The 19864-nt window shown below is 54.8% G+C and overlaps 1 protein-coding gene across 1 annotated transcript in view; it reads left to right on the forward strand.

Moving 5' to 3' along the window:
• The first annotated feature begins 325 nt into the window (after positions 1-325).
• Positions 326-19864, forward strand: part of Slc6a3 (solute carrier family 6 member 3) — a 42112-nt gene continuing 22573 nt past the window's right edge. Inside the window, exons 1-3 of the mRNA XM_042695168.1 lie at positions 326-657; positions 2772-2903; positions 14677-14908. Coding sequence (XP_042551102.1) covers positions 372-657; positions 2772-2903; positions 14677-14908 — 650 coding nt within the window. The 5' untranslated portion in view covers positions 326-371. The remainder of the gene's footprint in view (positions 658-2771; positions 2904-14676; positions 14909-19864) is intronic.

Here is a 19864-nt window from a genome sequence, read left to right on the forward strand (position 1 = left end):
AGACTTTATACTGTGTGTAAAGAACGTGTGTGTTGTTGTGAAGAGTTCCTGTGCGTCCTTCGGAAGCCTGGAGGTTGCTCCTTGGGAACATGGGAGAGGGGTAGCATCTGTGCATCATTATTAGAATGACAGAGATCACTCGAGCCTGCGCTCGGGGCGGAGTGTGTGGGAGCCACAGTGTCTGTCTCCATTTCTGTGCCGTCACCCCCAGCCCCGCCCCAGGAGGCCTGGCAGGCCCCGCCCCCGCTGTCTGGCCTGCGACTGCCCAGGTGCATCTTCAGGCCTGGCTAGCAAGTCAGCGTGTGACCATTTGTTTTCCTGTTGGCCGTAGACCAGGAAGGAGGACACGGAAGGCCAGGTTCGGTCCACCCATGAGTAAGAGCAAGTACTCCGTAGGACCCATGTCCTCTGTGGTGGTCCCGGCAAAGGAGACCAACTCCACGGGCCCCAGAGAGGTGGAGCTCATCCTGGTCAAGGAGCAGAACGGGGTGCAGCTCACCAACTCCACCCTCATCAACCCACCCTCCCCTCCCGGGGAGGCCCAGGAGCGGGAGACCTGGAGCAAGAAAATCGACTTTCTGCTCTCTGTCATTGGCTTTGCTGTGGACCTGGCTAACGTCTGGCGGTTTCCATACCTGTGTTACAAAAATGGCGGAGGTGAGAGCACATGGGGGCGGGGGGGGGGCAGGGCCATGGGGGCGGGGGGGGGGACAGGGCCATGGGGGCAGGGGGGACAGGGCCATGGGGGCGGGGGGGGGACAGGGCCATGGGGGCGGGGGGGGCAGGGCCATGGGGGCGGGGGGGCAGGGCCATGGGGGCGGGGGGGGGGGCAGGGCCATGGGGGCGGGGGGGGGGGGACAGGGCCATGGGGGCAGGGGGGGGGCGGGGGGGGCAGGGCCATGGGGGCGGGGGGGGGACAGGGCCATGGGGGCGGGGGGGACAGGGCCATGGGGGCAGGGGGGGGGACAGGGCCATGGGGGCGGGGGGGGGCAGGGCCATGGGGGCGGGGGGGGGCAGGGCCATGGGGGCGGGGGGGACAGGGCCATGGGGGCAGGGGGGGGGGAACAGGGCCATGGGGGCGGGGGGGGGGGACAGGGCCATGGGGGCGGGGGGGGCAGGGCCATGGGGGCGGGGGGGGCAGGGCCATGGGGGCAGGGGGGGGCAGGGCCATGGGGGCAGGGGGGGGGCAGGGCCATGGGGGCAGGGGGGGACAGGGCCATGGGGGCAGGGGGGGGACAGGGCCATGGGGGCAGGGGGGGGCAGGGCCATGGGGGCAGGGGGGGACAGGGCCATGGGGGCGGGGGGGGGCAGGGCCATGGGGGCAGGGGGGGGCAGGGCCATGGGGGCGGGGGGGCAGGGCCATGGGGGCAGGGGGGGACAGGGCCATGGGAGCAGGGGGGGGGACAGGGCCATGGGGGCGGGGGGGCAGGGCCATGGGGTCCAGGGCCATGTGGGCAGGGTGTGGGGTCCAGGGCCATGTGGGCAGGGTGTGGGTCCAGGGCCATGGGGGCAGGGGGGTCCAGGGCCATGGGGTCCAGGGCCATGGGGGCAGGGGGGTCCAGGGCCATGGGGTCCAGGGCCATGGGGGCAGGGTGGGGGGGCAGGGCCATGGGGTCCAGGGCCATGTGGGCAGGGTGTGGGATCTAGGGCCATGGTGAGCAGAGCCATGGGGGGCACGGACCGGGGACCCAGGAGAGACAGGGAACACTGATGGCAGCAGGCCAAGTCACTGTCTTGGACGTGGCAGTGCGGGCATGGCTGAGCAGGGGCAGGTGGCTGGGTGGAAAGGCCATGCTTGAAACTGGGGTGACAGGGCCCAAGCTCATGGATGCGGCAGCCCGCCTCCCTGTCACGCTCCGGGCTCAGGGTGCCTTCCCCCCCACGGCTCTGGGCTCAGGGTGCCCTCCCCCCCATGTTCCTGGGCTCAGGGTGCCTTCCCCCCCACGGCTCTGGGCTCAGGGTGCCTTCCCCCCCACGTTCTTGGGCTCAGGGTGCCTTCCCCCCCACGTTCCCGGGCTCAGGGTGCCTTTCCCCCCACGTTCCTGGGCTCAGGTTGCCCTCCCCCCCATGTTCCTGGGCTCAGGGTGCCTTCCCCCCCACGTTCCCGGGCTCAGGGTGCCTTCCCCCCCACGTTCCCGGGCTCAGGGTACCTTCCCCCCCACGTTCCTGGGCTCAGGGTACCTTCCCCCCCACGTTCCTGGGCTCAGGGTGCCTTCCCCCCCACAGCTCCAGGCTCAGGGTGCCCTCCCCCCACGGCTCCGGGCTCAGGGTGCCTTCCCCCCACGGCTCCGGGCTCAGGGTGCCTTCCCCCCCACGTTCCTGGGCTCAGGGTGCCTTCCCCCCCACAGCTCCAGGCTCAGGGTGCCTTCCCCCCCACAGCTCCAGGCTCAGGGTGCCTTCCCCCCCACGGCTCCGGGCTCAGGGTGCCCCCCCCCACGTTCCTGGGCTCAGGGTGCCCTCCCCCCATGGCTCCGGGCTCAGGGTGCCTTCCCCCCCCCCCATGGCTCCAGGCTCAGGGTGCCTTCCCCCCCACGTTCCTGGGCTCAGGTTGCCCTCCCCCTCCATGTTCCTGGGCTCAGGGTGCCTTCCCCCCCACGGCTCCGGGCTCAGGGTGCCTTCCCCCGTACCCCATGTTCCCGGGCTCAGGGTGCCTTCCCCCGTACCCCATGTTCCCGGGCTCAGGGTGCCTTCCCCCCACCCCACATTCCCGGGCTCAGGGTGCCTTCCCCCCTACCCCACGTTCCCGGGCTCAGGGTGCCTTCCGTCCACAGGTGCCTTCCTGGTGCCCTACCTGCTCTTCATGATCATCGCTGGAACTCCACTCTTCTACATGGAGCTGGCCCTCGGGCAGTTCAACAGAGAAGGGGCTGCAGGTGTCTGGAAAATCTGCCCCGTCCTGAAAGGTAACAAGGGGGCGCCTTCCTTCTGATTCAGCTGGCGTGAGCGGGGCCAGAGGCTCAGAGCAGTCCTCTGTGAACTGATGGGGAGGCATGCACCCATGCGCTTCAGAGAGCTCTAGTGAATGAGGATTTGCTCAGTGACGAATCTCACATCTCATCTTACAGTCTTACAATGAACCTTACAATGCAGCATCTTCAAATGGTCGATAAGATAACCATCCATGTGTCTACCCATCTGTCATCTATCAACCAGCCTTTAATTATCTATCTCTTGTCCATCCATCAAGTATCTGTCTATTTTGTCCATCAGATTAGTTAACTAGCAATCCATCTAGCTACTACCTATCTTCATCCATCGGTTATCTGGCTAGCCTCTATCTATCTCTAACCAACTGCCTGTCATCTGCATCCTTACATCTGTTTTATCTGTCATTCTTCTACTCATCAGTCATTTGTCTGTCTAGTTATTTACTGAGCACTGCAGCACCATGAGGCAGATGGATCTCTGCTGAGCCCAGGTGATCCAGCCGGGGGCCAACCTGTCCACTGTCCCCTCCCAAGTCCCCAGGAGAGCAGTGCACTCTGCACGGGAGTTGCAGACACAGCAGTAGAGGACAAGTGGTCCGCAGAGCCTGCGTCTATCTGCCCAGCTTCCTAGCCAGACTCCAGGCTGTGCTTGCTCCTGAGCGCCTCACTGCCTGGGAGCTAGGGTTCTGGGTGGCTCTGGGGTGCTTCCTGGCAGAGAGACCTGGAGAAGTACCCTCAGACACTTGGTACCCAGGAAGCACTGCTCTTAACGATCAGCCCGTGGATTTTCTGAGAACTTCCTGAGCAGTTAGTGCGTGTGGGAAAACAGAAGTGCCAGCCGTCAGGGATCGCTGACAGCCAGCCAGTGGGCGGACATGCAAGACCAGCAGCCACTGCGTCTCCCAGCTGCGGGGTCAGGCGCTGCAGTGGAAACACGGGGACCCGCGGCCATGCGGCACCTCCCGCATCTGTGGCTTCTTTCCTAATTGCCGACTGCTGAGTTGTCTGGCCTTAGCCGTTTTTTCCTAGGCTGGATGATTCTGTGGGCACACTGAAACGGAACTGCAGAGAGACTCCCCGCTGCCACCACATGCCTCTTCAGATGGAAGGGACCCTCAGGGACTGGACATGGGAGCAGAGTTCAGAAGAACTGCTCCAACAGCCTGTCACTCTCATGGGCGACTGACAGAGGAAGGGGGTGGAAAGCAAGGACCATCTTTAGAGATGGATTCTGGAGTCTCCTTCCTGCACAACGCGATTTGGGCAGGTCAGTCCCAAACTAACATCTCTAGATGCAAAGGACGGGACCCTGTTCTCCCCTGCCTCTGCCCAGAACCACTGACCCGGGACTAGACATGGCTTCTGAGGCCGGGGCGGTGATGGGGACCCGCTGTGCCAAGGCTCACGTTCCTGTGGCAACTGACTTGAAAACCAGCCCATCCACCCGGCAGCCGCGTGCTGTGTGACAGTTGCAGGTGACTTTACTGGAATTTCAAGATGGCCACCTCTTTGAGTCGGGAAGGCGTCATACCGCATGACCCCGGGACTCTGCTCGCTGAGGGCCATGTGTTGAATCAAACTTCATTTTTAGGACTTAGAGGACCAGCAGTGGATCAGAGAGGAGGGGACAGCTCAGTCCCAGCACCTGGGCCAGCACAGAGAACTAGCTGAGCTCCCTCCACCGCCAGAAAAACTCCAAAGCAAAGTTGTATTTTGCAGGTTCAAAAACGGTGTAGTGATTTCCAGGGACGCCTTAATTCTAACAAACTTGGCTTGGATTGCCAGACATCTGCCACCTTGGTGCTGGGGTTACAGTAGGAAAAAAGCCTGTGGGCTGGTCCCCAGCCGGGCAGCAGGAGTCAGTAATGTGCCCCAGCTCACCCCCAGAACCCACACGCCTCCCTCTGACCAGCTTTTGTACTGGTCAGAAGGGCCAGGTGGGGGCAGGGTGGGCCAAACACGAGCGTGCACACCCATGGCACAACCTCCCCAGAATCTCCACCAGACCTGTTGGCTCTCACCTTGTCCCCTGGGTGACCAGGGTGTGGCAACTCTGGCAGGGCTCCCAGCTTGCAGTCTTTATGGAATGAATCCTAATAGAAAATGATGCTTCCCTTTAAAATTTAACCTGAGACCCTGTGTAGTCAAATGCCAGGACAGCTGCAATTCACAGAAGGAAATTTCCTGTTTGCTTAGATTATAGGTTATCCGTAGGGTGCCCATTTAGTGAGTGATTCTGTCTGCTACTTAAGGTAGAGGAGGCAAAAATCTTGTTTCCCTGGGTCCCCTGGTCCAGGTACCTTCTCTTTCTATCTTTGGCTTTTTAAGTATGTTGACTTAAATAGAGGCAGATGTGTAACTAGCAAGAGCTACAATGCCCCACACAGTAACTGTGAAGCTAAAAGCTCCTCAGCTCCTCACAAGAAGGGTTGACTCCTGCCCATCCTGCCCACCTGGAAGTTGCCCAGTGCCCAGCAAGAGTAGAGCTTCACCTCGGAAAGCCAGACAGATGATCAGAGAGAGAAATCCAAGGTGAGCCAAGTCCAGAGAGAGGCATTGAAGCCCAGGGTGTGAGAGAAAGCTGTGACTGAGACCCTGAGTTGGAATGATTCTACTGTCAATCTCCGGCTCCCAAGGGTGGCCACAATAGCTAGAGTTTCAGGTGGACTTCAGTACCAGAGTCATGGTTACATAGTCCCTGAGAAAAGTCCCTGTCGCTGACTGTTTCTCCATTTCTCTGTCTCTACCTCTCTCTCCCTCTCTTTTCCTCCCTCTTCCCCTCCCACTTTCCACCCCTCCCTCTTCTCTCCTCTGTCTCCATGTCTGTCTGTCTCTAGTAAGGAAGTCACACACACATAGTAAGCAGATACTGAAGTCATGTACACTGACAAGAGAGGATTTTTCTCCTTTCTTTCTCCTAAAAGACCTTCAGTGTCTCCCTGAAGGCTTGTTTCATCCCAGAGCCCTTTCTAAGTGGAATTCCTGAAGCCAGCCATGTGAGTGCTTGTGGAGTGCTGGCCCTGGTAGCCATGGAGAATGGGGACCCCACATACTCCAGAGGGCTAAGCCTCTACTCTGCAGGTCATCTGCTTGTTTACTGTTTGCTGGAGACAAACCAGTACTCATGCTGTGGAAAGCCCACCACCCTACTGTGTGCATCGTAAAATAACCCAGAGTATCGTTCAGTCAGTGGGGCTTATCAAGTTCTCCCTCGTTCTCAAAAATAATTTAAGGTGACTTCAAATTATACACAAGGATAATGTAAGGAAATACTAAGAAAAATAGAAACTGAAGAACTTTGACAGTAAGAGCCCTGGTTGGAATTCACATTGAGCTGTGGAATGGGGTGAGCTTGCCCTGCTTGGGTGAAATACTCTCCCATGGCACTAATGACAAGGAGAATTCATGGAACTTTATTTAGAGCATATGGTGATGTGGTGGCCAGTACATACACATTCACAACGACATTCTTAGAGAAAACGGCTTTCTGTTGGCTGTGTCTTGTAAGACACAAAGGAGGAACTTGGTGTTGGTTGGGTTGATGAAGGACGACACTTCAGTGGCCCAGGCTGGTGGCTTTCTGAAGCTCTGCCTTCTTCAAGGACAGGGCTCACGTGACCAGATGAACAGCTCACACATTTACCCGCCTTCCTACAGAACTATTCTCCTCACTTAGCACTTGGCACAGCTGGACAATGGTGCAGGAGGAAGGCGCTGTCAGGTGGGCACTGGAATGCTGTGCAATGGCGCTGACCACACAAGTCCCCTGTCCCGGGAGCCACATCAGCTGGTGGCAAACTTCCCACTGCCATGGAGGTTGGCGTTCTTGTTGCTCCAGTGTGAAGCCCAGATGGAGAATTCAGCACACAACGGTAGTTCTAGACAGAAAAGGATGACACCAGCCCTGCCTGGTGTAGATCCCAAGTCTGAACTAATGTTTGACCAAAGGCTCTTGTGAGTTCCCAGCCTCTCAAGCTAAGGCTTGGTGTACAAAGTTTCAACCTTGGAAATGTTCAAACAGGGCAACCACAGTCAGCAACCTGCCAGGAATCTTTGGAGCCATGAGGTTTCCACGAACATGGCTGCCAGACAACTTGACTTCCTGACAATATGGCCGCCAGACAGCCTGACTTCCTGACAACATGGCTGTCAGGCAGCCAGGCTTCCTGACAGGACGGCTTTCCCACGCTTCCTGGACAAGTTCATTGTAAGTCACAACCCAGCCTCTCTCCTAAGGTGCTCAGTGAAGAGAATTGCAATGACGAATCGTTAACTGTTACCCATGTCCACGCAGATCTTCCAAAAGAAATGGCTTGTTTACTACCACTGCTTCTGAGCACATCTAAGAGGGGTTCTAGAAATAATTCCTAAATTTAACATAAATAAATTTTAGTGCCATCTTTTGGCCTTCATGGAAGGAAAAGAGGCTAGATAACAGCTTGTGCCACCAACTAAGAGCATGAAAAGCATCCCCGGCCCCTCCCCACAGAAGTCATCTGGCCATTATGCTTCCACAGCAGCAAACTAGACAAGGCATGAAGTCGAACCAGACTTTCATAAAGTTATACCCAAACCAGTTGGACGCATAAAGCTGAAAAGAAATGTTACAATGAAGAGGATTCTGATTGGAAACTAGTAAAGTGGATCATAGTACCACCTTGGAGTGGCTCACAGTGCGCTGTGTAGCGGGGGTGGGGAAGTGGGGGGTTGATGAAGGACAGGTCTCCTAACTACATCTGCCCACCCTGCTCTGGCCTGCCTACCGCTGTGTTCTGCTCCAGTTGGCCAAAGAGTAGCAACCAGTAACGCAAATTCAGGATTTTTAATACTGGAAGGGACACTTCAGTGGCTCATGAGACCCTGTAAGTGAACTTCGGAAACCTGGGCAGTCACGCATGACCCTCAGAGACCTTGGATGGTTGTATGTGGCCTGTATTCCTCATGTCTGCTTGGGTGGTCTTCAGGGTGTGAGTAGCTATCTATAGCCATGAATGATCTTGGGTGGTATTGTGTAGCCCTGATGAGCATGAATGGTTACCAGTGACTTTGGTTCAGGGCATTATGGGCACAGTGGTTGTGGATGGCCCATGTGACTGACCTAAGGACCTGGGACTTTCTTGGGTAATAACAGTCCTGGGTTTCTCTGATAGTCCCAAATGTGCCTGAGTTGCTATGGATGGCAATGGAAGCTCCCAGTTGTCTCTTAGTAACTGTGTTGGTAATGGAGGACGCTGGTTGTCTCTTAGTGACTGTGGTGGCAATGGAGGACCCTGGTTGTCTCTCAGTGACTGTGGTGGTAATGGATGGTGCTGGTTGTCTCTTAGTGACTGTGGTGGTAATGGATGGTGCTGGTTGTCTCTTAGTGACTGTGGTGGTAATGGAGGACACTGGTTGTCTCTTAGTGACTGTGGTGGTAATGGAGGGTGCTGGTTGTCTCTTAGTGACTGTGGTGGTAATGGATGGTGCTGGTTGTCTCTTAGTGACTGTGGTGGTAATGGATGGTGCTGGTTGTGTCTTAGTGACTGTGGTGGTAATGGATGGTGCTGGTTGTCTCTTAGTGACTGTGGTGGTAATGGATGGTGCTGGTTGTATCTTAGTGACTGTGGTGGTAATGGATGGTGCTGGTTGTCTCTTAGTGACTGTGGTGGTAATGGATGGTGCTGGTTGTCTGTTACTGACTGTGGTGGTAATGGAGGACGCTGGTTGTCTGTTAGTGACTGTGGTGGTAATGGATGGTGCTGGTTGTATCTTAGTGACTGTGGTGGTAATGGATGGTGCTGGTTGTGTCTTAGTGACTGTGGTGGTAATGGATGGTGCTGGTTGTCTCTTAGTGACTGTGTTGGTAATGGAGGACGCTGGTTGTCTCTTAGTGACTGTGGTGGCAATGGAGGACCCTGGTTGTCTCTCAGTGACTGTGGTGGTAATGGATGGTGCTGGTTGTCTCTTAGTGACTGTGGTGGTAATGGATGGTGCTGGTTGTCTCTTAGTGACTGTGGTGGTAATGGAGGACACTGGTTGTCTCTTAGTGACTGTGGTGGTAATGGAGAGTGCTGGTTGTCTCTTAGTGACTGTGGTGGTAATGGAGGGTGCTGGTTGTTTCTTAGTGACTGTGGTGGTAATGGATGGTGCTGGTTGTCTCTTAGTGACTGTGGTGGTAATGGATGGTGCTGGTTGTCTGTTAGTGACTGTGGTGGTAATGGATGGTGCTGGTTGTCTCTTAGTGACTGTGGTGGTAAGGATGGTGCTGGTTGTCTCTTAGTGACTGTGGTGGTAATGGATGGTGCTGGTTGTATCTTAGTGACTGTGGTGGTAATGGATGGTGCTGGTTGTCTCTTAGTGACTGTGGTGGTAATGGATGGTGCTGGTTGTCTGTTACTGACTGTGGTGGTAATGGAGGACGCTGGTTGTCTGTTAGTGACTGTGGTGGTAATGGATGGTGCTGGTTGTATCTTAGTCACTGTGGTGGTAATGGAGGGTGCTGGTTGTCTGTTAGTGACTGTGGTGGTAATGGATGGTGCTGGTTGTCTCTTAGTGACTGTGGTGGTAATGGATGGTGCTGGTTGTCTCTTAGTGACTGTGGTGGTAATGGAGGACGCTGGTTGTCTCTTAGTGACTGTGGTGGTAATGGAGGACGCTGGTTGTCTGTTAGTGACTGTGGTGGTAATGGATGGTGCTGGTTGTCTCTTAGTGACTGTGGTGGTAATGGATGGTGCTGGTTGTATCTTAGTGACTGTGGTGGTAATGGAGGACACTGGTTGTCTCTTAGTGACTGTGGTGGTAATGGAGGACGCTGGTTGTCTGTTAGTGACTGTGGTGGTAATGGAGGACGCTGGTTGTCTGTTAGTGGCTGTGGTGGTAATGGATGGTGCTGGTTGTCTCTTAGTGACTGTGGTGGTAATGGAGGACACTGGTTGTCTCTTAGTGACTGTGGTGGTATTGGATGGTGCTGGTTGTCTCTTAGTGACTGTGGTGGTAATGGAGGGTGCTGGTTGTGTCTTAGTGACTGTGGTGGTAATGGAGGGTGCTGGTTGTTTCTTAGTGACTGTGGTGGTAATGGATGGTGCTGGTTGTCTCTTAGTGACTGTGGTGGTAATGGATGGTGCTGGTTCTCTCTTAGTGACTGTGGTGGTAATGGATGGTGCTGGTTGTCTCTTAGTGACTGTGGTGGTAATGGAGGACGCTGGTTGTGTCTTAGTGACTGTGGTGGTAATGGAGGACGCTGGTTGTGTCTTAGTGACTGTGGTGGTAATGGAGGACACTGGTTGTCTCTTAGTGACTGTGGTGGTAATGGATGGTGCTGGTTGTCTCTTAGTGACTGTGGTGGTAATGGAGGACACTGGTTGTCTCTTAGTGGCTGTGGTGTTAATGGATGGTGCTGGTTGTCTCTTAGTGACTGTGGTGGTAATGGATGGTGCTGGTTCTCTCTTAGTGACTGTGGTGGTAATGGATGGTGCTGGTTGTCTCTTAGTGACTGTGGTGGTAATGGAGGGTGCTGGTTGTCTCTTAGTGACTGTGGTGGTAATGGATGGTGCTGGTTGTCTCTTAGTGACTGTGGTGGTAATGGATGGTGCTGGTTGTCTGTTACTGACTGTGGTGGTAATGGAGGACGCTGGTTGTCTGTTAGTGACTGTGGTGGTAATGGATGGTGCTGGTTGTATCTTAGTGACTGTGGTGGTAATGGATGGTGCTGGTTGTGTCTTAGTGACTGTGGTGGTAATGGATGGTGCTGGTTGTCTCTTAGTGACTGTGTTGGTAATGGAGGATGCTGGTTGTCTCTTAGTGACTGTGGTGGCAATGGAGGACCCTGGTTGTCTCTCAGTGACTGTGGTGGTAATGGATGGTGCTGGTTGTCTCTTAGTGACTGTGGTGGTAATGGATGGTGCTGGTTGTCTCTTAGTGACTGTGGTGGTAATGGAGGACACTGGTTGTCTCTTAGTGACTGTGGTGGTAATGGAGAGTGCTGGTTGTCTCTTAGTGACTGTGGTGGTAATGGAGGGTGCTGGTTGTTTCTTAGTGACTGTGGTGGTAATGGATGGTGCTGGTTGTGTCTTAGTGACTGTGGTGGTAATGGATGGTGCTGGTTGTCTGTTAGTGACTGTGGTGGTAATGGATGGTGCTGGTTGTCTCTTAGTGACTGTGGTGGTAATGGATGGTGCTGGTTGTCTCTTAGTGACTGTGGTGGTAATGGATGGTGCTGGTTGTATCTTAGTGACTGTGGTGGTAATGGAGGACGCTGGTTGTGTCTTAGTGACTGTGGATGGTAATGGGTGGTGCTGGTTGTCTCTTAGTGACTGTGGTGGTAATGGATGGTGCTGGTTGTCTCTTAGTGACTGTGGTGGTAATGGAGGACGCTGGTTGTCTCTTAGTGACTGTGGTGGTAATGGATGGTGCTGGTTGTCTCTTAGTGACTGTGGTGGTAATGGATGGTGCTGGTTGTCTCTTAGTGACTGTGGTGGTAATGGATGGTGCTGGTTGTCTCTTAGTGACTGTGGTGGTAATGGATGGTGCTGGTTGTATCTTAGTGACTGTGGTGGTAATGGATGGTGCTGGTTGTGTCTTAGTGACTGTGGTGGTAATGGATGGTGCTGGTTGTCTGTTACTGACTGTGGTGGTAATGGAGGACGCTGGTTGTCTGTTAGTGACTGTGGTGGTAATGGATGGTGCTGGTTGTATCTTAGTCACTGTGGTGGTAATGGAGGGTGCTGGTTGTCTCTTAGTGACTGTGGTGGTAATGGATGGTGCTGGTTGTCTCTTAGTGACTGTGGTGGTAATGGATGGTGCTGGTTGTCTCTTAGTGACTGTGGTGGTAATGGAGGACGCTGGTTGTCTCTTAGTGACTGTGGTGGTAATGGAGGACGCTGGTTGTCTGTTAGTGACTGTGGTGGTAATGGATGGTGCTGGTTGTCTCTTAGTGACTGTGGTGGTAATGGATGGTGCTGGTTGTATCTTAGTGACTGTGGTGGTAATGGAGGACACTGGTTGTATCTTAGTGACTGTGGTGGTAATGGAGGAAACTGGTTGTCTCTTAGTGACTGTGGTGGTAATGGATGGTGCTGGTTGTCTCTTAGTGACTGTGGTGGTAATGGAGGGTGCTGGTTGTCTCTTAGTGACTGTGGTGGTAATGGATGGTGCTGGTTGTCTCTTAGTGACTGTGGTGGTAATGGAGGACACTGGTTGTCTCTTAGTGACTGTGGTGGTAATGGATGGTGCTGGTTGTCTCTTAGTGACTGTGGTGGTAATGGAGGGTGCTGGTTGTGTCTTAGTGACTGTGGTGGTAATGGAGGGCACTGGTTGTCTCTTAGTGACTGTGGTGGTAATGGATGGTGCTGGTTGTCTCTTAGTGACTGTGGTGGTAATGGAGGGCACTGGTTGTCTCTTAGTGACTGTGGTGGTAATGGATGGTGCTGGTTGTTTCTTAGTGACTGTGGTGGTAATGGAGGGTGCTGGTTGTTTCTTAGTGACTGTGGTGGTAATGGATGGTGCTGGTTGTCTCTTAGTGACTGTGGTGGTAATGGATGGTGCTGGTTCTCTCTTAGTGACTGTGGTGGTAATGGATGGTGCTGGTTGTCTCTTAGTGACTTTGGTGGTAATGGAGGACGCTGGTTGTGTCTTAGTGACTGTGGTGGTAATGGAGGACGCTGGTTGTGTCTTAGTGACTGTGGTGGTAATGGAGCACACTGGTTGTCTCTTAGTGACTGTGGTGGTAATGGAGCACACTGGTTGTCTCTTAGTGACTGTGGTGGTAATGGAGGACACTGGTTGTCTCTTAGTGGCTGTGGTGGTAATGGATGGTGCTGGTTGTCTCTTAGTGACTGTGGTGGTAATGGATGGTGCTGGTTCTCTCTTAGTGACTGTGGTGGTAATGGATGGTGCTGGTTGTCTCTTAGTGACTGTGGTGGTAATGGAGGACGCTGGTTGTGTCTTAGTGACTGTGGTGGTAATGGAGGACGCTGGTTGTGTCTTAGTGACTGTGGTGGTAATGGAGGACACTGGTTGTCTCTTAGTGACTGTGGTGGTAATGGATGGTGCTGGTTGTTTCTTAGTGACTGTGGTGGTAATGGAGGACGCTGGTTGTCTCTTAGTGACTGTGGTGGTAATGGAGGACACTGGTTGTATCTTAGTGACTGTGGTGGTAATGGATGGTGCTGGTTGTCTCTTAGTGACTGTGGTGGTAATGGATGGTGCTGGTTGTCTGTTAGTGACTGTGGTGGTAATGGAGGACACTGGTTGTATCTTAGTGACTGTGGTGGTAATGGATGGTGCTGGTTGTCTCTTAGTGACTGTGGTGGTAATGGATGGTGCTGGTTGTCTGTTAGTGACCGTGGTGGTAATGGAGGACACTGGTTGTATCTTAGTGACTGTGGTGGTAATGGATGGTGCTGGTTGTCTCTTAGTGACTGTGGTGGTAATGGAGGGTGCTGGTTGTCTCTTAGTGACTGTGGATGGTAATGGAGGGTGCTGGTTGTCTCTTAGTGACTGTGGTGGTAATGGAGGACCCTGGTTGTCTCTTAGTGACTGTGGTGGTAATGGATGGTGCTGGTTGTCTCTTAGTGACTGTGGTGGTAATGGAGGGTGCTGGTTGTGTCTTAGTGACTGTGGTGGTAATGGAGGGTGCTGGTTGTCTCTTAGTGGCTGTGGTGGTAATGGAGGGTGCTGGTTGTATCTTAGTGACTGTGGTGGTAATGGAGGACACTGGTTGTATCTTAGTGACTGTGGTGGTAATGGAGGACACTGGTTGTCTCTTAGTGACTGTGGTGGTAATGGATGGTGCTGGTTGTCTCTTAGTGACTGTGGTGGTAATGGAGGGTGCTGGTTGTGTCTTAGTGACTGTGGTGGTAATGGAGGACACTGGTTGTCTCTCAGTGACTGTGGTGGTAATGGAGGGTGCTGGTTGTCTCTTAGTGACTGTGGTGGTAATGGAGGACACTGGTTGTCTCTTAGTGACTGTGGTGGTAATGGATAGTGCTGGTTGTCTCTTAGTGACTGTGGTGGTAATGGAGGACACTGGTTGTATCTTAGTGACTGTGGTGGTAATGGATGGTGCTGGTTGTCTCTTAGTGACTGTGGTGGTAATGGAGGGTGCTGGTTGTCTCTTAGTGACTGTGGTGGTAATGGATAGTGCTGGTTGTCTCTTAGTGACTGTGGTGGTAATGGAGGACACTGGTTGTCTCTTAGTGGCTGTGGTGGTAATGGAGGGCACTTCTTGTCTCTTAATGAGTCTGGATAGCTCTTTGAAATCGCAGATGCCATCTGAATGCCTCTGTTTGCATGAGTGTCTGTGAGTGATTCTCAAGTTTTACATGATGGATATCTGTGGGTTTCATTGTCCTGGGTGTCCCTAGGTTGGCCTGAATGGCCCTGGCTGCTTCTATTTGGCTGTGGTCTTAATGGATGGCCCCGATTTGCCCTCTGTGTTTGTGGGTAACTTGGTGTGCTTGGATGGTTGGTGATCTTAAGTGGTCCCAGATAGCCTGGCTCTCTGTGGCTAACCCTGGAGGGTTCCCAAGTGTGCAGAGAAGGCCCCGCCCATCTCCCCAGACATCCTGACATCTCCAGGAAGGTGTGGTGACTCTGGAAGATGGGCGCCCTCCTGCGTGGCCACCTCATGCCTGGAGACAGCCCTGCCGTGAGCCCGCGGTGCTTCAGGGCAGCCCTGGAGGTCGCCGTGAGGTGCGCTGTCAGGGCTGCAGCCTGGGCCGCGCCGCACAGGAAGGGCCGCCGCGCTGACCCAGCTCTGCTGTCCTGCCAGGCGTGGGCTTCACGGTCATCCTCATCTCCTTCTACGTGGGCTTCTTCTACAACGTCATCATCGCCTGGGCCCTGCACTACTTCTTCTCCTCCTTCACCGTGGACCTCCCCTGGATCCGCTGCAACAACACCTGGAACAGCCCCAACTGCTCTGAAGCCCAGGCCGGCAACGCCAGCGACGGCCCCGCGGCCGGCGACACCTTCCGGACCACGCCGGCTGCCGAGTACTTCGAGTAAGTAGCAGCCATGTCTCCCTGTCTGCTTTGTGGCCGAGGGTCGGCCCGGCAGGACTGGCAGGCCGCCGTGTGGCCCCCAGGGCGTGCATGACACATACCCATGCCAGTCCCGGTCTGCCCCAGATGCCAGGACTCCTCTCCTCGGGGAGGTGTGTGTCTGAGCCCCATGCGGACAGGCGTCAGGCAGCTCAGCCTAGCTGTGGGGGGTGAGCACGAGGCAGACAGGGGCCCCGAGCCAGCACGAGGCTGCTCTCCCCGGTGCCCACAGTGGCATGGAAGGGGCTGTGTGGCAGAAGGCAGGCGGCGGGCCTGGGGTCTCTGGTGCTCTGCCCCCCGCCCCTCCTCTGCACACAGGCGCCACAGCACTTGGCCTCGGGTTCTCTGCTCTCTCAGGCACCTCGGCGGCTCAGACAGCGTCTTCAAGGTGCAGTGCCCCTCACTTTTCACGAGGCTTTCCTTCTCATTACGCCCCCTCCGCCATCCAGAAGGCTTCCCATCTTGCTTTTCTGTTTCCTCCTCCTGAGCCTTGGCCAGGCCTGCGTCTCTGCAGTCCGCCCTCCCCTGGTGTCTGCTTCTCCCATGCTTTCATTCCCACATCAGCTCCTAGACCCCCACTCTGTCTCTGGTGGACTGGCCAGAGGGACCCAACCCCCACAGATCCACCAGCTCCTGACTCTTCTCGGAACGCGTGCCGTGCGCGGCAGCCTCTTCTTTGACCTCATTTCTAGCAAGCATTTCCCGTGAGCACTCGTAGATTGTAATTAGGGAAGTGTAAGTGGATATAAGCAGTGTGTAAGGGTATGAGGTGTACATGCCCTGAGTTGCCGCCTCCCCGGCTACCAGCGGGGCTGACTCCCCTGCTCGGCCCCAGGTAGATTTCCCTACAACGCAGCTTCTCTGGCGGTGAAGAGAGGATACCACCGCATCCAGGTTCCGTGTGGATGTTGGCGCTTGTTCTGTGGGGTTCGTCCACTGTGATACGCACTGTCCACGTTGCCATGCGAGCGTCCGCTCGTCCACTGTGACTTGTCCTGCCCGTGCAGGACATGGGCGACCATGGACAGCTTAGCAGAAGGGGTTTGGGCCCGCCCACTAGAAACGCCTCGGGTGGTAGCAGCAAGCGGGTCTGATTCCCAGTCTCAGCGTTGTGGAGCCCCTGCTCAGGGAGGAGCGGGCCTGGAGGGGAGGGCCAGCCCTGAGTTCCGCGAAGGCCCACAGCTCTGTGGTGCCATGCGGTCACCTGGGATGACCAAAGCCGAGGGAGGGAGTGAAGACCCTACGCCAGCAAGTACACAAAGACCAGGTGGCGGCAAGAGTGCAGTTGTGCATTCCAGACATCTTCCCGAGGATGCGCAGGGACAGGATTCCATCCCGCGAACTCCATGGCTGAGCAGTGAGCAGGAACAGCTCTGAGGGTCCTCACAGAGCTGGGCAGCTCCGGGCCGTCCACCCCGCTCCATCCGAAAGCGAGCCTGGCCTTCTCTGCCAGGCTCCGCACACACCACGGGCAGAGCAGCGTGCGAGCCTGCCTCTGCCTCCAGCCCGCACGGCCCAGCTTAGCAGCCCTCGTCCTGCGGGGCTGGCGATGGAGCTCTGCGGCTGCCTGCCCGTGCCACTAGGCCCCAGTGGATCCAGCCAGCAGTGGTGGCCTCCAGGCAGAAGGGAAAGACACCACTTCCATAGAGACGGATGCAATTCAGGAGCAGGCACCTGCCTGACAAGCGTGAGCCCCTAGGCTGGGTCCCAGTACTGAAAAAAGGCCCTCCCTCCCTCCCCCTCCTTCAATCCCCCCTCGTTCCCTCCCCCCCTCGTTCCCTCCCTCCCTCCTTCCCTCCCTTCTTCCCTCCCTCCTTCCCCCCTCCCTCCCTCCCCCTCCTTCCCTCCCTCCCACCTCCTTCCCCCCTCCCTCCCTCCTTTCCTCCCTCCCTCCCTCCTTCCCTCTCTCCTTCCCTCCCTCCCTTGTACAAAACAGAATCAAGAAACTGCTTCTATAGAAAAATGTGAGGTGTTTGCAGTGGGAACACAGAGACTAGCTAAACCATGGTTGTTTTTACTTTAAGTGATTTATCATCTGAGAAACACAACCATTTGGGCCTTTTGACCGTCGGTGTATCACTGATTGTTGCCCAGCCGTCCTGCTCAGCCTCCTCAGTTCTCGGATGACAGACGCGAGCCCTTGGCTGTAACGTTTCCCTGCTCTGTCCAGGCCATGCCTACATTGCCCCAGTTCCTATACCTCAGGGGTGTGTGTGAAGAACTATGGCAGGCTCAGAGCAGAAATCACAGATTCATTGCTGCCACTCAGAGCATGACGGGACACTGTGAGTACACTTAATAAAGCAAAGAGAAAAAAAAATACACACATGGGCTTCAGAAACTCTAGGACAGCCCACAAATCCAATTACCTTAAGAGTAACTTCACTTTCATAAATGCTGGTCACTATAAATTACAAAGCTATCCATTTAAAGCTATGCAGTTTCCTGTAATGGGCAGCTTTAGCTGCATCTCAGGAAATTTGATATAATTTGAAATATTCCTAATCTCTCTTACAATTTCCACTTGGACAATGGGACTTTTTTTTTCTGCTTTTTTAAAATGCTGCATTTTGGGGGGGGGGGGAGCAGGTAGTGGGGCCTAAACTCTGCGCCTGGGCGCTGTCCCTCAGCTCTTCAGCTCAAGGCTAGCGCTCTACCACTTGAGCCACAGCGCCACTTCTGGCTTTTTCAGCTTATGTGGTGCTGAGGAATCGAACCCAGGGCCTCATGCATGCAAGGCAAGCACTCTACCACTGAGCCACCTTCCCAGCCCCCAGTGGGACTTTTTGGAAGCTTTTTCAAATTAATTTTGAAATATTTTGAGTTTTCCCAGATACATTTTATTACCAATTTCTAATTTAATTCTGTTTTGGCAGATTGGATAAAACTCCAGTATTTTTAAATATACTGAGACTTGCTTTATGTCCTACTCTAAGGTCTCCATTAGTGATTTTTTTTCCAAGAGAATGTGTGTTCTAGCTGGGTGCTATGGAGCACATCTGTAGTCCCAGCACTTGAGGAACTAAGCTGGGGAATTGTTTGAGCCAGGCAGGGCACCAAAGAGCAGGGCACAGATGTCTGCTGGTCAGTGACGTCTGCTCGGGCCTTGCATCCTGAGTGATCCTCTATACTTGTCTCAGTACCTAGACAGAGGTACTGAGAGCTGTTGCATGTGTGGCTTTGTCTGATTCCCTTCCTTCACCGTTCCCTCAGGTTGCGCCCAGGAGTGCTCGGCGTGAAGTGCTCACGTGGCTAGCTGGCCCGGCCCTTCCTGCTTGCTCCTTCCCTTGGGGCCATGTCATTTTCGCTTATGTTCCTCTCTTTAAAGCCCTGTGCCTGGGGTCGGCCGCACTGCCTTCCCTGTGACTAATGGCTGTGGTGCACCTGTTCTGTCCTAACCTGCACATGTCATTACATTTAAGTTGGGTTGCTAGTAGGTAGCACAGCACTGTTTTTTGCCTTTTGTTCCTGTATGGTAATACGTCATGTGTGTGTGTGTAAGAGAGAGAGAGAGAGAGAGAGCTGGGATTTAAACTCAGGACCTTGGCGCAGTCTCTTAGCGTTTTTGCTCAGGGCTGGTGCTCTACCACTGCAGCCATTCCTCTGCTTCTAACTTTTTTGTTGTTCTTGTTGGTTGTAGGGCTTGAACTCTGGGTCTGGGCGCTGTCCCTCAGCTCTTCAGTTCAAGGCGAGTGTTCTACCTCTTGAGCCACAGCGCCACTTCTGGTTTTCTGGTGGTTTATTGGAGATCAGAGTCTCATGGACTTTCCTGCCCAGGCTGGCTTTGAACTGTGATCCTCAGATCTCAGCCTCCTGAGTAGCTAGGATGACAAGCGTGAGCCACCAGTGCCTGGCTACTTCTAGCTTTTTTGTTGGTTCACTGGAGATAAGAGTGATACTCAAAGGTTCTCCTGTCCAGGTGGGCTTCAAATTGTGATCCTGGGATCTCAGCCTCTCGAGTAGCTAAGATGACAGGTGTGAGCCACCGGCACCTGCAGCATGTATGTCTTTCAATTGAAATTTTTATTCCATAATCATGAATACATTCGGGTTTAAGTCTTCTTGATTTTTTCTGTCTGTCCTGCTCCTCTTTGGTTCTCTTTCTATTCCTTCTTCGGAGCCAGCTTTCAGGCATCATCTTCCTGCACTCTTGGCTGCTGAGCTGCAGCACCTCAGCTTTTGCTGTGTATAGAGAGTTCACAGTGAGCATCTTTTTAGACATGACTTTCATTGTTATTAGAAAGGCGAGGGCCTCAGTCACACAAGTCAGGTAAAGAGTACGTTTCTTTTTGGACAATGCCACCCCTTCCCTCGCTCCGTCCAGTATTTCCCCCCATCCCCGCCCACAGGTCGCATGGCTCATTTCAACACGGTGTCCGGCAAGTGCGCTGCTCGGTCTTCACCTTGTCTCTCCATCCCTGTGTCCCCTCCCCGCTCCCAGCACAGTGCGCATCTTCCTCACACACTGTACACCTCAGCCCCCGCCGTGCCTGCCTCACCCCCCACGAGTCTTCTGCGGCATTGCCGTCATAGATCGTCATTGGTGAAGAATCCTGGGGACTAGAGCTGCGGGGGGAGGGGAGAATGGGGCCGCAGCCAGGGCAGACAGGAGATGGGGGGGACGCTGGGATTCCCTCCGCCAGGCAGGACAGGCGGAGTGTTGTGACTGAGCAGGTGCTCCGTGGAGCTCCTCCAGGTCAGCTGACCTCCGGGCACCCCAGGACTCCATCACACGCACCTGTGTTGCCTGAGCTCTCGTGAGCGCCATGAAGAGCGGAGACAGCGACGGCTCAGTGAGGCCACAGGCGCCTGCCTGGCCAGCCGCGGCCTCTGCTGGGGTCAGGCCCCTGACAGGCCCCTGGGTGCCCGGGCCTGTCCCTGCTTCAGACCTGCTGCATCTGGTTGTGGCCTGGATGT

The sequence above is a fragment of the Dipodomys spectabilis genome, unplaced genomic scaffold (assembly GCF_019054845.1).
Source record: "Dipodomys spectabilis isolate Male_0828 unplaced genomic scaffold, ASM1905484v1 ptg000179l, whole genome shotgun sequence".
In the NCBI taxonomy this organism is placed as follows: domain Eukaryota; kingdom Metazoa; phylum Chordata; class Mammalia; order Rodentia; family Heteromyidae; genus Dipodomys; species Dipodomys spectabilis.